Source organism: Sturnira hondurensis, unplaced genomic scaffold, assembly GCF_014824575.4.
Source record: "Sturnira hondurensis isolate 20B ecotype Veracruz unplaced genomic scaffold, ASM1482457v3 Scaffold0021354, whole genome shotgun sequence".
NCBI classification, from domain to species: Eukaryota; Metazoa; Chordata; class Mammalia; order Chiroptera; family Phyllostomidae; genus Sturnira; species Sturnira hondurensis.
Genome location: NW_028093985.1, coordinates 20,429,059 through 20,449,922, shown reverse-complemented (window position 1 = coordinate 20,449,922; position 20,864 = coordinate 20,429,059). Strand labels below are relative to the sequence as shown.

The 20,864-nt window shown below is 40.6% G+C and overlaps 1 protein-coding gene across 5 annotated transcripts in view; it reads right to left on the bottom strand.

The window, feature by feature from the left end:
* Nucleotides 1-20,864, bottom strand: part of CAST (calpastatin) — a 134,562-nt gene that overhangs the window by 10,192 nt on the left and 103,506 nt on the right. For all 5 annotated transcript variants that reach the window (XM_037032325.1, XM_037032326.1, XM_037032327.1 and 2 more), the window contains 10 exons: nucleotides 19,306-19,404; nucleotides 18,762-18,845; nucleotides 16,412-16,462; nucleotides 16,173-16,244; nucleotides 14,064-14,162; nucleotides 11,125-11,226; nucleotides 9,717-9,806; nucleotides 8,084-8,128; nucleotides 7,611-7,703; nucleotides 6,054-6,125 (listed from right to left, as the gene is read on the bottom strand). In XM_037032325.1, coding sequence (XP_036888220.1) covers nucleotides 6,054-6,125; nucleotides 7,611-7,703; nucleotides 8,084-8,128; nucleotides 9,717-9,806; nucleotides 11,125-11,226; nucleotides 14,064-14,162; nucleotides 16,173-16,244; nucleotides 16,412-16,462; nucleotides 18,762-18,845; nucleotides 19,306-19,404 — 807 coding nt within the window. The remainder of the gene's footprint in view (nucleotides 1-6,053; nucleotides 6,126-7,610; nucleotides 7,704-8,083; nucleotides 8,129-9,716; nucleotides 9,807-11,124; nucleotides 11,227-14,063; nucleotides 14,163-16,172; nucleotides 16,245-16,411; nucleotides 16,463-18,761; nucleotides 18,846-19,305; nucleotides 19,405-20,864) is intronic.

Below are 20,864 nucleotides of genomic sequence, written 5' to 3'. Positions count from 1 at the left end.
TCTTGAAGGTGGTTGAGTTTCTTCACAACAGCTATTTCGAATTTTTTATCAGCAATATTCCATATGTCTTTGAGTTTGCTGCAGGACTGTGCTTTGCTCTCTGATACTGTATGGCGGTGAATTTTCTATGGCAGTTGTTGAAATGTGCCTCTGCCATCGCACTGGAAGTAGCCAACGCCCTTCTCATCTAGGTAAGGCTTTGTTCCCTTCGATTCTGTTCAACAGCCTGGCAATTAGAATACTTTTCCTTTCCCAGATGTTGGCGGAATAGCACAAGTTTTTGGTTTCTCTTAGTGGAATTGATTTGCTGCTAAAGTTGAGAGCGTGTCTATAAAAACAAGCTGGCTTTAAAAAAATACTAAAAGCCTGGTGGCAGTGTGGGCACAGATGTGTGCTCGGCACATGGAGCTTTGGGCGTGCCCATAGCCCAGTAGGGGGGCCCTTGAGTTGGGGAGTCCTGGAAGTCTGTTGATAGACTCCTTGCTGTAATCCCCCTACAGAAATGAGTTCTTTTCAGTTCTCTCTCTGCTCTCTTCCCCTCCCCTCCCCTCCCCCCCTTCCCTTCCCTTCTCCCAGTCATCACTGCAGTCTCTCCTCAAAGTGGGTCCCTCCAGCTGCAGCATGCTTGGCTGGAAACATCCCCACTCACCTCCCTCCCCCTCCTCCCCCTCTGCCAGCAAGGTTGCCACTGCCTAGGCCACATGTCTCCTGGCTCTGCACCATCTCTGAGGGCCAATCCCTTCATTTCAGAAACTCAGATGGAAGGGTCTCTTGGGTACCCTGGTGTGCTGTGCAGTGCCACTTGTGTTCAGTTGTGGAATGTGAACAGTTGTAAACTGAAGGGGAAAGGAAAAAGGAGTGCCACGCTGCCGCGATGGCGACATCACTCTCAGCCACGGTCTTTGCTGGAGCTTATTTGTCTAAATAGAGCTGCCCAGGTTTTTCGTTTGTTTGTTCCCATTTGCCTGGGCTATCTTTTCCCATCCCTTCACTTCTCAGTCTGCGTGTTTCCTAAGATCCAAAGTAAATTGCTCGTAGACAGCATATAGATGGGTCTTGTTTTCTTCATCCATTCAGCCATTCTTTTTTAATTGGAGAACTTACATTTAAAGGAATTATTGACAGTTTATACTTATAGTCACTTTGTTCATTGTTTTCTGGCTGTTTTGCAGTTCCTCTGTTCTTCTTTTGTGGTCTTCATCTGCGACTTCATGGTGTTCTGGAGTGGTGTGCTCTGATTCCTCTTTTTAAAAAAATCTTTTGTGTATCTGCTACACCGTTTAGCTTTGTGGTTACCATGAGGCTTACAAATAGCAACTCATATTTATAACAGCCTGTTTTAAGTTGATAACTTTTGAGTCTATGCCAAAGCTCTACACCCCCAGCCCATTTTATATTTTTGATGTCACATTTCACATCCTTTTATATTGTATGTCCTTTAATTACTGTAGTTACAATGATTCATTTTACCTTTTGTCTTTTAACCTTCATACTAGGTTTAAGTAATTAATTGGGTTGGCCAAAAAGTCCATGATGTTTTTTTTCTGGAAAATAAGATACATTTTTTATTTTCACCAATAACTTTACTGATTTGGGTATTTTGAGTATATCGGCTGTCTCTCACTATTGGCTTCCAGTGGACAGAGGCCATGGGTATTGCTAAACATCTTCAAGTGCATACGAGAACAGCACAGCAAGGAATTATTTGGCCAAAATGTCAATAGTACTTTTGACGGGTCCAATCAGTCATAGTGCCTTCTCTATAAACTGCACAAATCTTTTTTTAGTGTTTCGGTTGCATTTTTACCTTTCTTGAAATAATGCAATATTGTTAGCATATTATGCTTTATATTTTCTCCCATCTTACCCGTTAAGATGGCTGCACAAAATTTTACCAATTATATGTTTTGTTTTAAATGAATAGTGATATGACAGCTGTCACAATATAATCTAACAAAATTGTTTCAAACGAAGTTGAAGACAACTGAGCACTGCTAGAGCCATCATGTGGAAAAAACATTACGGACTTTTTGGCCAACCCAGTACATACTTTTACCAGTTATTTGTATTGTACTTTCAAAGTTTTCCTGTAATTAACCAGCACCTTTTCATTTGCCTTGAAGAAGTTCCTTTAACATTCCTTGCAAGGCCAGTTCAGCGGTGATGAACTCCTGTAGCCTTTTGCGTGTCTGGGAAACTCGCTATCGCCTTCATTTCTGAATGACAACTTTGCTGGGTAGAGCAGTCTTGACTGGGAGTTTTATTTTCTCTTAGCACTCCTGTGGCCAGGAAAGTTTCTGCTGAAAAATCCAATAGTCTTATGGGAGTTCCCTTGTACCTAAGAAATTGGTTTTCTCTTGCTGCTTTTGAGATTGTCTCCTTCTCTTTGACTTTTTAATTATAATGTGTCTGGGTGTGGGTCTCTTTGGGTTCCTCTTGATTGGAACTTTCTGGGCTTTCTGAGTCTGGATGTTTGTTTCCTTCCCTAAGTTAGGGAAGTTTTCTGCCTCCTTCTCTGTTCTCCTTCTCGGGTCCCCATAATGCAAATGTTGGCCTTCAGCTATCTTTGCTTTCTTTTCCATTCTGTTTTCTCTTTGTTACTCGGATTGAGTCCCGCTGCCATATTCTCACCCTTTTTCCTCGCCTAGTGGGCACTGAACTCCTCCAGTGTGTATTTCAGTTCTGTTATTGTGTTCTTTGGCTCTGCGACTTCTATTTGGTGCTTTCATATATTTTCTAACTCTGTTGAAGTTCTGTATTCATCCATTCTTCTCCTTTGTGGGTCTCATGGAATTCGATGAGCATCTTTATGACCATTAGTTTGAACACTTTATGGGGCAAGTCACTTATCTCCATTTCATTATGGACTTTTTATGTGGCTTTATCTTGTTTCTTTTTTTCTTTAACACATTCCTCTGTCTTCATTTTCTTGGATACTTTGTGCTGGTTTCTATGCTTTAGATAACACAGCCACCTCTTGCAGTCTTGAAGAGGTGGCCTTATGAAGGAAATGAACCTTATCATTCAACCCTGTCCTGGATCTTGGTGGTCTCTGAAACTGTTGTGATTGTCCAAGCAGCTCTTTAATATTAGGAACTCCTGGTAGTGGAGGGTAAGCTGAGATCTGTCAGTGTTCCAAAGGGGAGAGCATCTCAGTCTGCATTTAGGCTGACTGGACGGACGCCCGGCCCTCAGGCAGCAGCTTTTAAAGGTTGCAAATATGTAGTTACATGGGATCACAAGAGTTAAGTCCCACTGGCCACCAGAACCAGGTGATCTAGAGGTGTCCCCTGGGAGCAGCTGCAAATAACTGAGGCACCAGAGAAGGGTGCAAGCTCCTTTCCAGGAGGTACTAGCAAGCTGGAGTGAAGCAGTGGGTGAGTGAAAAGATGGCACCCCCTGGCTGGAGCCAAGGTGAGAGCAAGACAGCACCCATCAGCCTTTGTCCACGGTAAGCAATTCAGCAGCCCCCTGGGTGTGTGCTAAATTAGATGGCTGTCCTTCATGCTGACACTTACGCCATTTAAGACTCTTTCACAGCAAGTGTAGGAGCCTCTCGATCTGCAGGCTCTGCACTGGGCTCTAGGGCTGTTGAGTCGGAGCATGCAAGTCCTTAAAGGACATTTTATCAGTTCACTATAGCTTTGTAGGTCTTACAGATGCAAGCTTCGTTGGCTTTCAAAGCCAGATGTCTTGATACATTGTCTCTCAGGTGCAATTCTTATAAGCTAGGGTGCCAAATGTGGGCTTCAAACTTAGTTCTCTAGAGAGAAGTTCTGGGTTTTGAGTTACCCCCAATTGTGGGTTGCCACACTGAGAGTAAGGTTTATGGCAAGATGGTATCTCCGCCTCTGCTACCTCTTTTGATGTGGGTTTTTTCCTCATTTTCCCAAAGAGTAAGAGTCACTCAGCTACTTTCTGAATTTTTTTTCAGAGGAAATTGTTTTACCTATAGATTTAGTGTGTCCGTGGAAAGAGGTGAGTTCAGGCTCTTCCTATGTTGCCATCTTGAACTGGAACTATCTTGTTCTGAAGAGTTTTGATATAGCTAGACTATTGTTTTTAAAGCTGTACTGTTACTTTGTCATTGTAGTTAGGGGATCATAGTAATCACCATCTGAATCATATGTTCTAAGAATTGGGAGGGATTCAGAAGTTGTCTAATGTAATTTCCATTCCTTTCCTGACAGCAGATGGAATAGTTTGAATAATGCTCCCAACTGTTCTCTCCCACCAAGGCCCAATTCTAAGAAACTGGAACCTGTGGCTTCCACTCATTAGCTTCAGTTTTACTCTCTAGAGCAACATGAAAAATTATACACTAATAGTCTTCCCTCCCAGGTGGTATCAAATTAATATTTTGGATTATAGAAACTCTAAGATTTTTCCTGATTCTATATCCTACCTCTATATTCTAAAACTTATACAAACTACATTCTCTGGTGGTGTTCCCTTGCCTTTTAAATTGTCTCAGTTTGCAGAGGTTCTTACAATGAATAGCATACCATAATCACATTATTTCCTTAGTGAGACACAAAGTCATGGTTTACTTTGTAAGTGATGGTTGTTCAGATGTAATGAAAGGCAGACAACCTGTACTATCAATGTGTGACGACACAAGGGGAACTGTCCCATCGGAAGTGGTGGTGTGGGACTTCAGACAGGTAAAAGTGGAGAATGCACCTGCCCATCCCAACGGTCCCCAAACTCCCAGTCACATCACAGTATCAAGTCTAAGGCCTCAAAGCATACCGAGAGATCAACTAAACTAGGGAGGAATTAATGATACAGCAACCAGTATGTCATTGCCAATCTCAGGCAAAGCTGAACAAGAGGAAGAAGAAATCTTAGATCTTTTAACGATGGGGTTAAGGTGGTAGGCAGAAGGGCTTCTAAGTTTGAACATTGCTTTTAAAGTGGTGAAAAAAACTTAAACATATTATCAAAGGAAAAACTGAGATGAAGAGAGTGAAGACTTTGGAGAGAGTGGATTATTGACTGCTGAGAGAGAAGAGGCTAAAGGGTAGGGAGCTGGGAGAGGGTTTGTCAGTGGATAAAAGAAACAGGACCTTAGGGATTTTTCTGCAGGGTGGCCTCAATTTTTCTCTTTGAAGTAGAAGGCAAGACCATCTGCAGACAGTGGGGGAATGTGCCAGAAGGGAAGAGGCCAGCACAGACTGCTTAGCTGACATTGGGCACCATAAAATTACAATGGTCTCATCAGTATTTTGTACATTATTCTCTAGATCAGCATAGGACTCTCGTGGTGTTTTAACAATTGTGTTAATAATGTTCATTTAGATTTCTAAAGTACCAGTTAGTTAAAAAAAAAAAAAAGAAGTCTTAGCAGCTCAATTTGCAATAGCCAAATGCTAGAAACAGCCTAAGTGCCCATCATTAAATGAGTGGATAAAAAAACTACGGTACATTTACACAATGGAATACTACACAGCAGAAAGAAAAAAGGAACTCCTACCCTTTGTGACAGCATGGATGGACCTGGAGAGCCTTATGCTAAGTGAAAAAAAACCAGGTGATTAAAGACAAATACCATGATCTCACCTATAAGTGGAACATAGTCAACAAAACAAAGAAGTGAGAAAAATATAACCAGAGACATTGAAATAAAGAATATTCCATAGTGTAATGGTTAGCACTCTGGACTCTGAAATAAAGAACAAATTGACAGTGAGCAGAGGGGCAGTGGGGGGGGGGGTAATAGGGCAAAGAACGGGAAGGGTTGTCAAGGAACAAGTATAAAGGACTCATGAACAAAGACAATGGGGGCAAAGTGGGAGGACTGAATGTGGGAGGTGGGGACGGGTAAGGTGGGGGAAGGTAATAAAGGGGAAATTGGGGACAACTGTAATTGCACAACGATTAAAAAAATACCTTCAATTTCTTTACCAAGACAGGCTAGTGGATAGACAGTGCTTAATACTTAAAGTATTTTATCCTAAATAAATTCCAATTGAATTAAATGACTAAAAGGATAAATGCTATTTTATGTAATTGCTAAATTAATTTGTAATATATTTAACTGCTGTGTTTACCTTTGCAGAGTTCTTTGCTTTCCCCTTATTTTTGGGTGCTTTGGAGATGGAAGCAGTCTTCTTCTCTTTGTCCTAAAGCAAAGGAAAGGAAATGAGGCTATTGCTATCATTAATCTACCTAGCAATTAGGTACTGGCTGTAATTAATCAATTCAGACTATCCTTTTTAGCAGCCTGGACACCTGCAATTTAATTAAATAATGGAAAGCTTTCAGTGTTTTAATCACAATTTTTTGAACCATGGTGAATGTACACAGACGTGATAAAGGTAGGTGGTAAAAAGGATAAAAATGGAGGAAATGTGGGTCACAATGATGCTCTGCCAATTTCCATGATGCATGATTCACCCAAAGCACATTTTCCTCATCAACACACAGCTTGTTTCTCTTAGGATTGGTTTTTATGTCCCATAGACTAAGAATAGGACATTGTTTTCAGTGTTATTGAAGAGAAATGTAACAATGGAGACAACCACAGATAGCTGGGGCAAGTCATACATAAAAATAAAGCCCACTCACAAAAAGGGCATTAATTATGAGTTTACAGAAGGCAGAAATCAGATGTTGAGAAGACTAGAAATTAAGTAACCCAGCAGGGGAAGGACTGGCAATTCAGTGATGGGAGATATGATTAATAACACCAAAGCAACAGCAAACTGTGATCTGTAGTATTAATTCTTCCAAAAATGACAAGGAAGGGTATAATTTATAGGCAAAATGCCACACACACACACTTGTTGCATTACATATTATTTTTTTCACTAATAATCACATTTTAAGAATCTGCTATATACCAGACACTTTGCTAATCTGGAGCAGGGAGGTAAAAGACACATCACTACTACATAAAGTACACAGCTTAGTGGTGCACTACACGTGTAACTCTAGGTAGCGCAGGTGGCAGGGAAGAAGAGGCTTCTGGCAGTGGCCTGGGAAGGGAGAAGCAGTAAGAGAAGTCTTCCTGAAGGCACTGAGGATTGAACGGGGTCCTAATGGATGGGGAGGAAACCCCAGGTCAGCGTGCCCAAGAGAGTGAGGTGGAGTAAGAGAGCCCTTTCCTTTTAAATAAACACAGGCAAAGCATTCCTATTGCCTAGCAATTCAGCGTGGCAATCAAAAATGATGGCAAGAGAGAAGCAACCTGGAAAGCATTTATAAAGCACCATATTTTTTCAGACTACAAGACGCATCCCCCCACAACCCCCCTCTGTCTCGCAAATTTGGGAGGAATAATGGTTGTTAATGCTGCTGTTGAGTTGTGTTTACATTTACAATGGTGAAATATTATGTTATTTATGTTATTAAATATTTTACCACATTTTTTGCTTCAAAATTTTTGCCTATTCTAAAACCTAGGTATGTCTTATAGTCCAAAAAATATGGTAATGTTAAGTAATGTATTATATGGACTCTAAGTACAACTACATGAAATACATACATATGGAAAAAGACAAGAAATGTGCCAACTAGTGTTCATGGGGCAGCAGAATTATACACGTCCATGTGTATACACACATGAACACACATTCAAAGAAAGTACGTGTGAAAAAGCACAGTACCTTCGCTGTGTTCTCTGAGGTTTCTGTAGTGGGAGGACAGTTGCCAAAATCCCCTGACAGGGCATCGATGGGGTCTCGGTCATCTTCAGGTTTCTGAGGTATTAGCAGAAATAACCAGCAGTGAACAAACACAAGGCAAAAATGCTATAGAGTGGCTTTCCCCACATCACTGAAAATAAATGATGCTTATTAAAAACCTTGCTGACATTCCTTCCTCATAATGTACTATAAAGGAGATAGTAAGGCAGGAAAATAGTGACAGCTTTATTTTATTCTACTCTTTTATACGAGTTGCTTGGTCTTCTCTGAGCTTGATTTTCTATATGGGAAATGGAACTGCCTATTTTGAAGGGTTCTTGGGAAGACTGAAAGAGAAATAATACACAAGCTCTTAAATGCACTTGTTCTAAATTGCACAAGTTGCAGCTAGAATTTTAAAAAAAATTATACAAGCATGCAGCTGTGGTATTTACCTTTGATTCCTTGGATTTCTCTGTAGGGGGCGCCACTGGTTTGCCCTTAAAAACAAACCAGACTATTGGTTAGACATAAGTTTTGTAAAGGTTTACTTAGGTGCAGTCAGCATTTGTATAATGTATGTATATTATCCAATTACTTGACTGGGAGAGTACATATCTGCTACAACTGATTAACCTGGGTCCCTCCTATATCCCCACCAGCTCTGGCTAAGTACCACCCTGTAAATATGTCAGGGTGGTACTTGTATTCCTGGGGAAAATACAAGAGGGAGAGTCTGGTCCTGGAAGTGAAAGAACCACTAATTATTTAGGAACTTTCTGCCATCACATTGAAATTCTTTTTAAAAAAAAAGATTTTATTTGTTTATCTTTAGAGGGGAAGGGAGGGAGAGAAGGAGAGAAATATCAATGTATGGTTGCCTCTCATGAGTCCCCCGCTGGGAACTGGCCTGCAACCCAGACATGTACCCTGACTGGGAATCGAACTGCGATCATGTGATTCGCAGGCCCACACTCAATCCACTGAGCTACACCAGCCAGGGCATGAAATTCTGCTTAAAATGTTACAAAAAGTAACTTGTGTTTTTGCGTCCTATTTCCAGTGTTTTTATGTCTTATTTATTATGGCTTATCACATTTCAGAAGGATCTGAGGCACTGGAACAGTCTACAGATGCATTAGGGCTATTTTTTTTTCAGTCAGGATTATGAGTACAACTCGTCAGGGGTTTTTCCCATCTACAAAGCAAGGCCATTAAATAATACATTTCCAAAGAACACACCCAGGGTCTGGTGGTACCACCAGAGCAGGGAGGACTAGCAGTGTGCAGAGCTGCTCTCATGAGGAATACCGAATAAAAGCAAGGAGATTTGAGTCCTGTATGAGGAGACATTCAAGCTGGTAACACCATTTAATCAAATGGAGCAGTACAGAGAGGATGTAATTTGGACCCCTTGTTTTCTTTGAGGAAAAGGCCTGGAGAGGGTTACTTATCATCTAATTAACTTACAACGAGGAGCCTAAAGGGAAGGGGCGAGGTACAGGCCAGGCTGACCTAGAGAAACTGGCTTCCACGTTAGAGACACAGGCCAGGCCTTCTTGACAATGTATTTAGATATAGAAATAGGACTTGCGATTGAGATATGATTTTGCCTGTCTTCTCTCAACAGTGTAGGAGAAGGAAGAAAGGGAGACCCCAGGTCTTTGAGTTACCTTATTTGCCCTATTAATTATTGCAATACTAGCTCCCTTATTGTTCTCCTTAAATGGAGAGACTCCGCTTAAGTCAGGATTACAAATATCATTCTTTTTTATGGCCTTTTCTTGTGAAAAGGGTTCATCTGTATACGTACATGACTTGGAATCATTGTTGGGCATCAGTGAGTGACTGAACATTGTTCAACTCTCTTTACACCACAGTGTCCAGAATAACTAAGCAATAAGATATATTGGCTCAAATAAATATTAAATAGAATCCTAGACAGCCTGTTTGACAGGGGCACATTAAAAATAGTCACATTACGTTTCTATGCTGTTGTTAAAGTGCAACTCCTATTCATTTCAAGGGAAGTTTGAATCTAAAAAGCTTTGTCGTATACATCCAATGTGGACCTCTGCCTTCACTTACCTTATCGTTATCCAAGAGATGTCTGTATTCTGGGGGGATGGTGTCATCTCTCTCTCCCAGCTTGTCTCTATGTTCAGCTTTAACTTTTTCCTATAAACATTGAATAGCTATAATTAATATTCCTTTCCTCTTTTGCTTATAGGATGCATTCTGAAACGCATCGCTCAGCATTTACTGTACTTTTCTGAGGCAAAAAACATACCCATGTTTATTTTTTAAGCAAGAGAATAACATACTGGATGACTTGAATGGGCTATTAGTTGACCAAAAAAAGTAAACTCATGTGCTTCTATATGTCAGATTATATCTGTGACTTTCATACCTGTATTTTAAGCTGAAATAAATGACTAAAAAATTATCCTTAGAAACTAGGTGAAGAGTTTGTAACACCCAAAGACATAAAATACCTGTGAGTTTCACTTTTCAAATAAAGAAATCAAATTACTGCACCTTGTCACTGAGAGAGGTAATAATAGCCACTATTTATAAGCAAACCTGAAGGACCAGGATGCACAGCAAATCGGAATGGATGTGCTGACTGCTTATGTTGCAAGTGAGTGCTGCTCTTAAGCAGCACCTACCATCCAGTCTCCCCACCTCAGTGGGGTGTGGCTGGTCTCTTTCACAAGTTCAGTGACCCTCACTCTCCCCGGCTCAGGGAGGGGGTGCTTTAGAGTTTACTTGTCTGCATCATTCTAATTTAATTTTTCAAATATAGGTTAAGTGCACATCAGTGTTCCTATGACAGAATCAAGATATAACTGTCCTTTGAAATGCCATCTATGGGACACCAATTTGAATGGTCAGTTGCTTCCTGGTTTTAGGCTAAATGGACTGTTGCATTGTGGATTGTTGATTGTATGCCAAGTATCAATAAGTCTCTATAGGTGTTACATAAGATATGGAGAGTTAACAGTTTGTGCCTTGTAGACAGACCTCGGCACAGGGTCGAACTCCTGGTCAAAGCTCTCCTCCTTCCAGAGTTTACGTGTCGTTAGTTATGAGGGCAGACCAGGTTGCTAGGGAACCTGCCACAGTACACAAAGAGTGTGTCAACCTAAAAAAGGCACACATATGGGTATCATATATGCAATGTCTCACTACCAGACAAAACCAAGAAAAGTTAATTTGGGAAGAGAATAAAATTAACAAGGCAGAAGTGTGCTCTTCTGTCATAACAAGGTGTGGCCTCCCAAACAGGGCATTTGCCTGCATCTGTGACATGGCATAGTCCTCACTGAGGAAGTGAAGAAATACACCACCACCGACAGGAAAACAGGAGACATGTCATCCAGCTGTTCACTAACTCCACACAAAGTCAGAAGTCTTTTCTTTCTTTTTGTGTGGAGGGGAGGGTATTCAATGCTATAAAAAAAATCTTAATTTTTCACTTATTTTTCCCCTTTACCTTGACTTTATCCTTTATTGGTTTGCCCTCATCTGGGTCAGGCTGCCTGTGTCCTAGACGGTCAGCAAGTTCATCAAGGGCATCATCAATTTCTTTGTCATTCTGTTAAAAAGTAAATCTGACTTAGTCGCTGGTGGCCAAACCAAGTCACCTGTTGGAGTGTGGCCCCCAACACTGCCACTAAGACTTCCACAGGAAGGCACTGGCCCGCCAGCCCCGGGACAGGGTCTTTTCTTCCTGTTCACTGGCTCTCAGTGACCTCTCTGCACCCTCTACACCTGTCCCACCCCCAGGTGTCTTTCACCTTAGAAGAAAACAGGTGTCTCCTAAAATTATGGGGTTCCCTGGCCTGATTGCCTCAAGATGCTGGTGACAGTCTAATGTCGCCAGCAATGAAAACTCACATGAATTCTTACAGCTTAGTTTACTCTTTGATTCCCAGTATATCCACTTAAATAAAGATTATTCCTAGTTTTAGTGATGGCTTCAAATAAAATATTAACTAAAACTAGATTCTCTGATGGGAAAACTTGTAAGGTATCATTCTGAAACACACTTGCGAAAGGCAGATACACGCAAAAACAAAAAACAAAAAACCCCATTAAACTACCTTCTTACACTAGAGCCTTAAATGTAAGCCTCAAAGCCATAAAACTCGTAGAAGAAAACATAGGCAGTAAAATCTCTGACATTTGTGTTAGCAGTATTTTCTCTGATATATCTCCCTAGGCAAGAGAAACTATATCAAACTAAAAAGTTTTTGCACAGCAAAGGGAACCATCAACAAAATGAAAAGACAACACATGGAATGGGAGAATGAATTTCACCAATGATAAAGGGTTGATATCCAAAATTTTTGTCAATACCAAACAGACAAACAATGCAATTTAAAAATGGACACTTCTCCAAAAAGACATACAGATGGCCAATAGGCTAATGAAAAGATGCTCAATGTCACTAATCATCAGAGAAATGCAAATTAAAACCACAGTGAGGTATCACCTCACACCTGTCTGAATGGCATCATCAATAAATCAACAAACAAGTGCTGGCGAGGATGTGGAGAAAAGTGAACGTTTGTGCAATGCTGGTGGAAATGTAGGTTGGTACAGTCCCTACTGAAAACAGTATGGAGGTGCCTCAAAAAATTAAAAAGGGACCTGCCTTACAACCCCGTTATTCCACTTCTGAGTATATATTAAAAGAAATCCAAAACATTAATTCAAAAGGATATATGCACCCATATTTTCATTGCAGCGTTATGAACAATAGCCAAGGCATGCAAGTAACTCAAGTGCCCAGCAAAAGAACAAAATCTTACCAATTATAATAGTATGGGTGGACCTAAAGGGTATTATGCTCTGCAAAATGAGTCAGTCAGAGAAAGACAACCACCATAGGATTTTACTTATATGTGGAATGTAAAGACCAAAATAAATGGACAGAAGTGAAACAGCCTCATAGAAGCCCAAAGCAGACTGATGGTTGCCAGAGCGAAGGAGCACTGGGGAACTGGGCAAAAAAGGTGAAGGGATTAAGAAGTGAAGGGATACCTTAAAAGGGTGAAGGGATAATGACAAAGTGGTAGTTACTAAACAGTCACGGGGATGTAAAGCGCAGCGTAGGGAATACAGTCAATATGGTAATGACTATGTATGGTGCCAGGTGGGTGATGGAAATGTGGCAGAGGGGACACTGTGTAAAGGCTATGATTGTCTGACCACTATGCTGTGCACCTGAAACTAACACCAAACAAAAATAAACGTAAACTGCAATTTAAAAATAAAAATAAAAAATAACTGAAACAGAAAAAAAAGTCATGAAACTTTGCTAAGAAGAAAAAAAAAGCCTTTTGATTGCAGATGGCTACTAACAGCTTCAACCCAGGCATAACCTCTCACCCGAGTATTAAAAACCAAAATGTAAATGGCAGCCTGGGCTATTAATGATTCTTCCTTTCTGTTGCACAGGGACTTTCATCACCGCGGTTGTCACACACACACACAGCATTTTGCTAGTTTTAAGTGCTTCATGAGAGCTCAGGATTATAGCTGCTAATGGTGGAGCTGCCCAAAGCCGGGTCTGGGCTTCGTCATCTGTGCCTCTGGATATTTTCAGATTCTCCTGAGGCTGACCCAACAGGATGAAAATTCATTCAGAATCTCCGACTGCAGCACTGAGTGAGCTTTGATGCCACATCAAAAGGAAGCATAGCTGACTTCACTAAAGCTACTTCATCTCCGTCAAGCAAACCAGGCACTTCGCGACCGGAGGAGACGGGGGTCTGATTTAGGGCGATCTCTATCTTTTGATGTGCCACGGTCTCCTCGATAATTTCACATTTGGTGCCGCACAGAAAATTCATCAAGGAAGTCTGGCAAAACTTTGATCCCACAGTCTTGCCTCAGAACATGTGAATAATTAAAACAATATTGATGCCAAGGTTTTTCTATTACTAGCATGAAAATGACAAATTTTTACTGTGCTCTTCCATGACATATTTGTTAATTTGGGGGGAAGAAGTTCAAACACCAAACAATTCCATAAAATAATCTTGAGGTTAAATAATGGATAGTATTTATAGCATGTGTCAAGAAAAATATAAAGGAGAAAATAAAATATCAAGAAAACTAAAATTAAAAAATTTTTTAAAAACCTAATAATTCAAATACATACGCAATGCACATTGCACTTTCAATTCTGATAAAGCAACAATTTAAGCTTTGTGACTATGTGTAAATATTTTCACATACATTATTTCATTTAATCATTTTGATATTCTGCCATCTCCCTAAATTGCTAGTCTTACTTCTTCTGAAGGTACCTGGTATTCCTAACAGTTTTTGTCTGCCTCCATCTATGCCAAAGCAGAAGTCCTGTTTTCTTTCTCCTTGTTGTTGTTACTGTGAAAGTAAACATTTACAAAACATGTTGCTTACCGAAGTAGCAGGGGGTGGGCCGGCAGATTGGGTGGCTGGAGCTGCAGTTTGGGAGGCCAGTTCAGAGATGGCAGCTGAAAGTTTATCATGTTCAAATGGCTTTTGTTTAAAATAAGAAGGAGAGATTTTGCTCATTAATACGTTATATACAAAATTATGTCTACAATGCCATCATTTAAATATAGCTGTATCATTACTAATTCTCTTGATCCAAATGGACACTTAGCAACAGAATCTTCAGAGCAATTTCTACTTTATTTCTTACTCCATGTTATTATTTTTCCATAATTTCCTGTTTACAAGGGCAAACACGGTTTACCTAAATGCGGTTCAATGATCTAATGACAGAATTCATGGTTCGTTACACATTTCTTGTTGTACACTTAGGTTGTTTGCAGTTTTTCAGCTTTTTCTTTGCAATTAGTTGCCCTAAATCAAAGTTTCAGAGGTGGCTCTTCTTTTTTTAATCTTTTAAAAAACATATTTATTTATTTATCTTTAGAGGGGAAGGGAAGGAGAGAGGGAGAGAAATATCAATGTGTGGTTGCCTCTTGTGAGTCCCCTGCTGGGAACTGGCCTGCAACCCAGGCATGTGCCCTGACTGGGAATCAAACAGGGATCCTTCGGTTCGCAGGCCCACGCTCAATCCACTGAGCTACACCAGCCAGGGCCAGAGGTGGTTCTTTTTACAGTATTAGCTATATTCCACCAACTGCCCTCTCAGAAGTTGCTAGGGATTCATTCTGCTAAAAGCAATGAATGACAAGGCTGTTTCCCATGGCCTTGCTTACTCAAGTCAGGTATTTATCAGATGTTTTTAAATTCTAATAATATATTAGGTATAATAATATACTACTGTCATTTGCTATATGGTCTAAGTTTTGTTTTATTATTTTTTCTTAATGTTAAATAGCCTAGTTCTCCAGAATCTTTCTGAAACAATTTTTTCGTTCATTTAAAAAATATACGAAATCTGTCATTTATGTTCATTTCTTGATTTCTTTTTCCATCGATCTGTAACTTTGCTTTCTGAATCAGAATTGTATTTTTTGTACCATTATTGTATTAAAAAGTCCAAAGTTTAGTCAGGTTAATCTTCCCTAAAAAGAGTGAAAGATAATTTTCATTATTTTTCATATTTTATGCATTCATTTTTCAAATATATTTCAGAATAATGTTCAGTCATATCAAATAACTTATTGCTATTTATTTTAATAAAATATTAACTTATAAAATGACTGGAAATAATTGTCACCATTCTTAAGACATTTGGTCAAACTATCTTAGGTGTATGGGTTTTAATTTCTTCATGGTCTTGTTTTTCTAAACATTTCTTCTGTTGCTGCTTTCTTTACGTAAGTTGACATCTCATTACATAATTATATCTTCTAATCTGTTACTAATATACACAGCATACATAATATCCTCAAATGTGAGAGCAAAAACTTCGGGCAACTCCAAGGAATCATTTTTTTTCTACTTGTCACCTATTCTGTTCCTCAACTGACATGCATTTCCCAGGCCATTGTCCACATAGGATTAAATAACCCAGACCCCACAAAGAAAGGTTCTGCAGATCCTAAGTTTGGGAACTCCCACAGAGTTACAATGTGTGCATATAGAAAGTCCTAAAACTCCTACAGTTAAGAAACCTGCTTATTGTTCCCCAACATTTCCCAAGCTTTCTAGTAACAGAATTCCCTTTGAGGGGCTTCTATTCCACAGGAAGCTAGGGTTCCTTAGAGGTAATTTGGAAAATGATCAAATTGCAGAATACCAACTGGTAAAGATATCTAAGAAGTACTTTTAGACAAACCCAATTTTAAATTCTCTTTTCATAGGTGATGGGATTTGATAGCATTCCAATCACCTATGAAACTTGGGATACATGCTTCCCAGTTTAATTAGTTACACTGCTGAAAATATTCGCCATGCTGGAACAATACCTCACGACACGGCACATTTTTAATGGCTACCGTGCGTTGAGGGCTATTAATTTTGTGATTGTTTCTTCAGCTACCCAGGCAGATTCTAAGTCATAAGTTTCCATTTATTTCTGCCACTGTAAAAATAAAAGTGAGGAAATAAAACCAGGACTTTCAGACTTACAAGTGATGCAGTGTTTGGGGGTCCAGTGAAGTCCTCAGACAAGGCATCGAGAAGGATGTCTTCATCCAAGGGCTGTAAGAACCAGGAAATGAATCAAACACCACCTCATTGGCCTCCTCTTCAAAATGAATCACTGTTCATATGCTGATCAACTCATTAAAAAGAAAGCTATGCCCTTCCTGAATTACAGATAGGGCCAATGAGAAAGATACACTCAAGAGAAAAACAGGCTTGCTTACTAGAGGTGATTCCTTGGACTCTTTTGGCAGGAGTGGTTTTCCATCTTTGTCCTGTCCAGGAGGAGAAAAATACGGCATTGGGTCATTTCACATATATCCTAAACATGAACCCTTGTAAATATTAGCAGGTTATACATGATGTTGATGTATGTTGTCAATTAAATTCATTGTTTCAAAAAACCAGATTCTCTCCCCAGAGAATAGCCCCTAATTAGTTCATGTTAGCACACAGCTGACATATAACAGGCATTCCCTAGGCAAAGGTCTCCCAAACAGATTGGGCACGGCTTGTGACCTCAGAAGCCCACTTACTAGTGCCAGACAAAAACATGTGAACAGCTCCTGCAGTGTGGCACGTGGAGCTGTGTTGGGGGGCACTGGCCGGACACTGTGGGAGCCCAGGGGTGAGCCTGGGGGGGGGTGGTGGCTTTGCAGAAGTTGCTTGGAAAAAGCTGGTTAACTTTACGGTGTGTGTATATAATACATAATGTTATAGGTAACATGGCCAATTAATACGTACTGATTCTGTGCCCAATCCCTCAGTAAACACTAGGAATGCCATGGAAACTAGGACAGACAAAGTCCCTGCCCTCAGAAAGCTCATCCTGTGGGTAGGACGCTCTGAAACTTATGGCTGAGATGACGCCAAGCTTCTAATGACTCTAAGTGCCACTTCTGAGTAACAGGGCAAAATCAATAAAGTTGTTGTGACTCTGTAGTAAAAAAATTATAAATAAATGGTAAATCCCATTTATCCACATATACAAAAATAAGTGCTAAGCCACATATATATATATTTACATACATATAGAACATACGGTAATATAGTGTATATATAATATATACTATATATATATAACTATATAAATATATAACTGTACTATATAAACATAAAAGTATATATTTATTTCTCCTGATAAACTGGTCAAGGTGACTTTTGTTTGGTTTATTTAAAATGTGAAGAGGTGAAATGCTTTAGAGCAGCGATTTTCATTTTCAACCAGTATGCAACAAGAATTTCTGAAACATGCAATACCTTACTATTAGTCTGGGGAACTGACCTCTTTTCCCTTAGATCGTCAGATTTTAAAAATGATAACAGTCAACATAACAATAGCTGTTTGGTGTGCATCCTATCTTGAACCATAAAATACAAACATCCCTTTTAGCTACAAAGGCAGCAAATTCCCCAAGTGATACACAGGACCACCAGGGGCACATCTGCTCCACACTCCAACTGAAGTCACCCCATGTCTGGAAGGGGGACCTTAAGGGCCATCCTCAGGGAGCTGAATCTCACTGAAGAGGCCTGATGTGAGCATAGCTGATAAGTAACAGTATAGGAGTATAGGATTAAAAAAAAAAATCGATCGAGCCAACCCCCATGAAAATGTTAAATAAGTAATGTGTGAAGTCAACAAGTTGAGAAGTGGATGAAACCACCACAGAATAAAGTAGTCAGGGAAAGCCAATCACCGGCTTCCTTAAAAACTGCTACTAAAGGGAGGGAGGCAGCAGCCAATTCCTACTCGGAAGAGAGTTACCTCCCTTTATGAAATGGGGCAGGGGTGAGTAGGGACAGACGTCCATAAGAAGCTCTCTGAAAGCCTGGCGACAGCACACGCATGAGCCCAAATTAGTAGAAATGCCATGTTTTCAACTGAACTGTGAAATGCAGAAGCAAGCAGAATAGTAAACTTCTCATCTGGGAGTGCTCAACAGAATTCCCACCCTTGCCAGGCAAATGGACGAGTGTGCACGGGTGAGTAAAAGGAGTATCAGTTTGATTTTCCTGCATCGTTAATGAGGTTGAGTTGAATATCCTCTTAAATGATGGCACGTTGTGAAGACGGCTGACACCTCTTCTACCGCCCACGCCTCTGCCCCTGTTCAGGTGGCTGCACTTGAACTACAAAGTTCATAACAGGGTCTCCCCTGCGTCACCTGCTTTGAACAATCTGTACATTCAAAACACAGAATACGGTACTCTTAGTTTTTTTTCATATCTAAAAGTTGCACATTTTTCCTCATAGGAAAAAATTGTTCTTCATTTTCCTTTTCCTGTCTCTATAAAGGTTTTCTAATTTCTGGTATTGCAATAGACAGGGAAAGTTAGGTAGCTTAGACATTAGGTTTCTTTCACTTCAGGGAGGAGTCAAAGGCCAGCTAGGAATATTCTACCTGCATATCCGGCGCAGTAACTGGACATTAGTGGACTAGCACTATTTGGTGTTTGAAATATTAAGAAAGAAGATCTTTGTATTCTCGGTTTGTGCCCATGTCCCTGCTTTATGTATGTAGAATTCAGTACGAATTAAAATCAAGTAGAAAAATACCCCAGCTGATTTACCTTGACTTCTTCTAATCTATAGTCAGGAGGTATTGTTTCTTCTTTTTCACCAAGCTTTTCACGATCCTCTTCTTTGGCCTTCTCCTAAATACAAGTTATACCATTTTCAGTGTTCATACATCTTTTCTCCATAGAGTGGATGCCTGAACAACTAAAGTTGAGGTAAATGTATCTGTCATTAGGTTAGGACATGTATGTGACCAGAGGCATTGAAAGCATACAGCCCTTTACCCTTTAGCACTATGTCCCGGTTTGGCAGGCTCAGACCCCACCGGTAAGCCTGCGCGGCTACGAGAAGTCCCGAGGAGCAGCAGGCAACTGCCACTTCTCTCCTGAGGCCTCCGCAGCAGGGCTGCAGGTGGACAAGGTGAGCCTCAGAGCTCTGCTTCATGCGTGCTGTCCGTCCACGCCACACTCAAACACAGACGCTCGCTCGCTCAGGCTGAGCTGAGTAAACAGGTACGCACAAAAACACCACTAACTTGTCTGGGGACCGAGAGCGAGCAATGATAGTGACTTTCCAGAAGTATCTGGGCTGCATTACCTTGACTTTGTCCTCCACAGGCTTTCCCTCTTCTGGATCTGCTGTCCGCTCGCCCAGGCTACCAGCCAAGGCTTCCACGGCATCGTCCGGCACCAGGCCCTGCTCAGAGCACACCGAGGGATACACCAAGTAGGTGGTTAATACCTCCTTTCACACTTTTTAAAAATTTACTGATTTGAGAGAGAGAGGTGAAAGGGGTGGGGAGAGAGTTACATTAATTTGTCATTTCACTTATTTATGCATCTATTGGTTGATTCTTATATGTGTTCTGACCGGGGATCCAACCCAGAACCTTGGTGTATTGGGACAATACTCTAACCCACTGAGATACCTGGCCAGGGCCAATGCCTCCTTTTAGAGAGACTACCTCAAACAGTTTAGAAGAGCACATCTTTATATCAGGCCTCGATAAGAAGCACATGTTACCTTTTAATAATTTAAATTATCAACTGAATTACAATCTATGTTTAAAAAAACCTAAAATGTTAAAGAGTAGAGCAAGTTTCTTCTATTAAGCATTAAGTGCGTGTGACTGATACACTGGCACAAGAGACAAGATCTAACCACCGCTTTGGCTTGGATACGAGGAAGATAATGGAAGGGCGTGTGACCAAGAATGTGATAGCCAGGAAAGCAGAAAGAAGCGATTTTCTGGTGATGGTTCCTCAGGGGGCACAGGGAAGATTTCCAGAAAAGCCCAGGAGAGGACATTCTTCTCTATGTTCTGTGAAACGGCCTGGCACCCAGAGGAGGCGGCCCTGCTGAGCCCCGGCTGAAAGGCTCAGGGTCCTGTGCTCCCCAGCTGCTCCTCCTGGTCAACATGGATTCACACAGATGGGGTGGACGCCGGCGACTGACTAAGCTGTGTGCACAATGACAGCCTGTGGCCCAGCTGTTCAAAATGAAAGGTGCTCCCCTCAAGATGTAGTGAGCTCTGGCCACTTGAGTATTTAAAAAGACACTGGATGGACACAGAGCACAAACGGTACAAAGGAGAAACTATCTTTGGGGCTAAAAGGAATAGACCTGGCTCCTTCCAAACCACAGGTCAGGATCCATACATTAGTGGCTCATAAAATCAACTTATAGTTCACAACCAGAACTTTTTTTTTTTTTTGTGCTGGAAGACTAGAATAGAAAACAACACATCTTACATAACAAAGATAAGTACCATTAACTAAACTTGTTTCTGCTGTGTGGGGACGAGGTTGTGCTATCAATTCCTACTGTTGGTCAAAAACGTGAAAGTCCCTAAACAGTCTCAAAGTTTATTCTTATCATAAAAGTCATAATGAGTATATATTGGGATTGTAGAGTGAAAGTCTCTTTCTCTTTTACAGCTTGGCCATCATTCCAAATAAGAAAAGTTGTTTTCTGCTAAGCTGTCACCGCAAAAGGAAATAATCACCACAGAGGATAAGGGAACCTGAGAGGAAAGTGATTTATCACCATCTAGTGGTTGGATGCTGCATAGATTTTATTCCAAGAGCAACAAAACTCACTGATCTATCTAATCTGTTAGGGATTATACCTAAATTGCAACAGTTGCCTCCAAATCT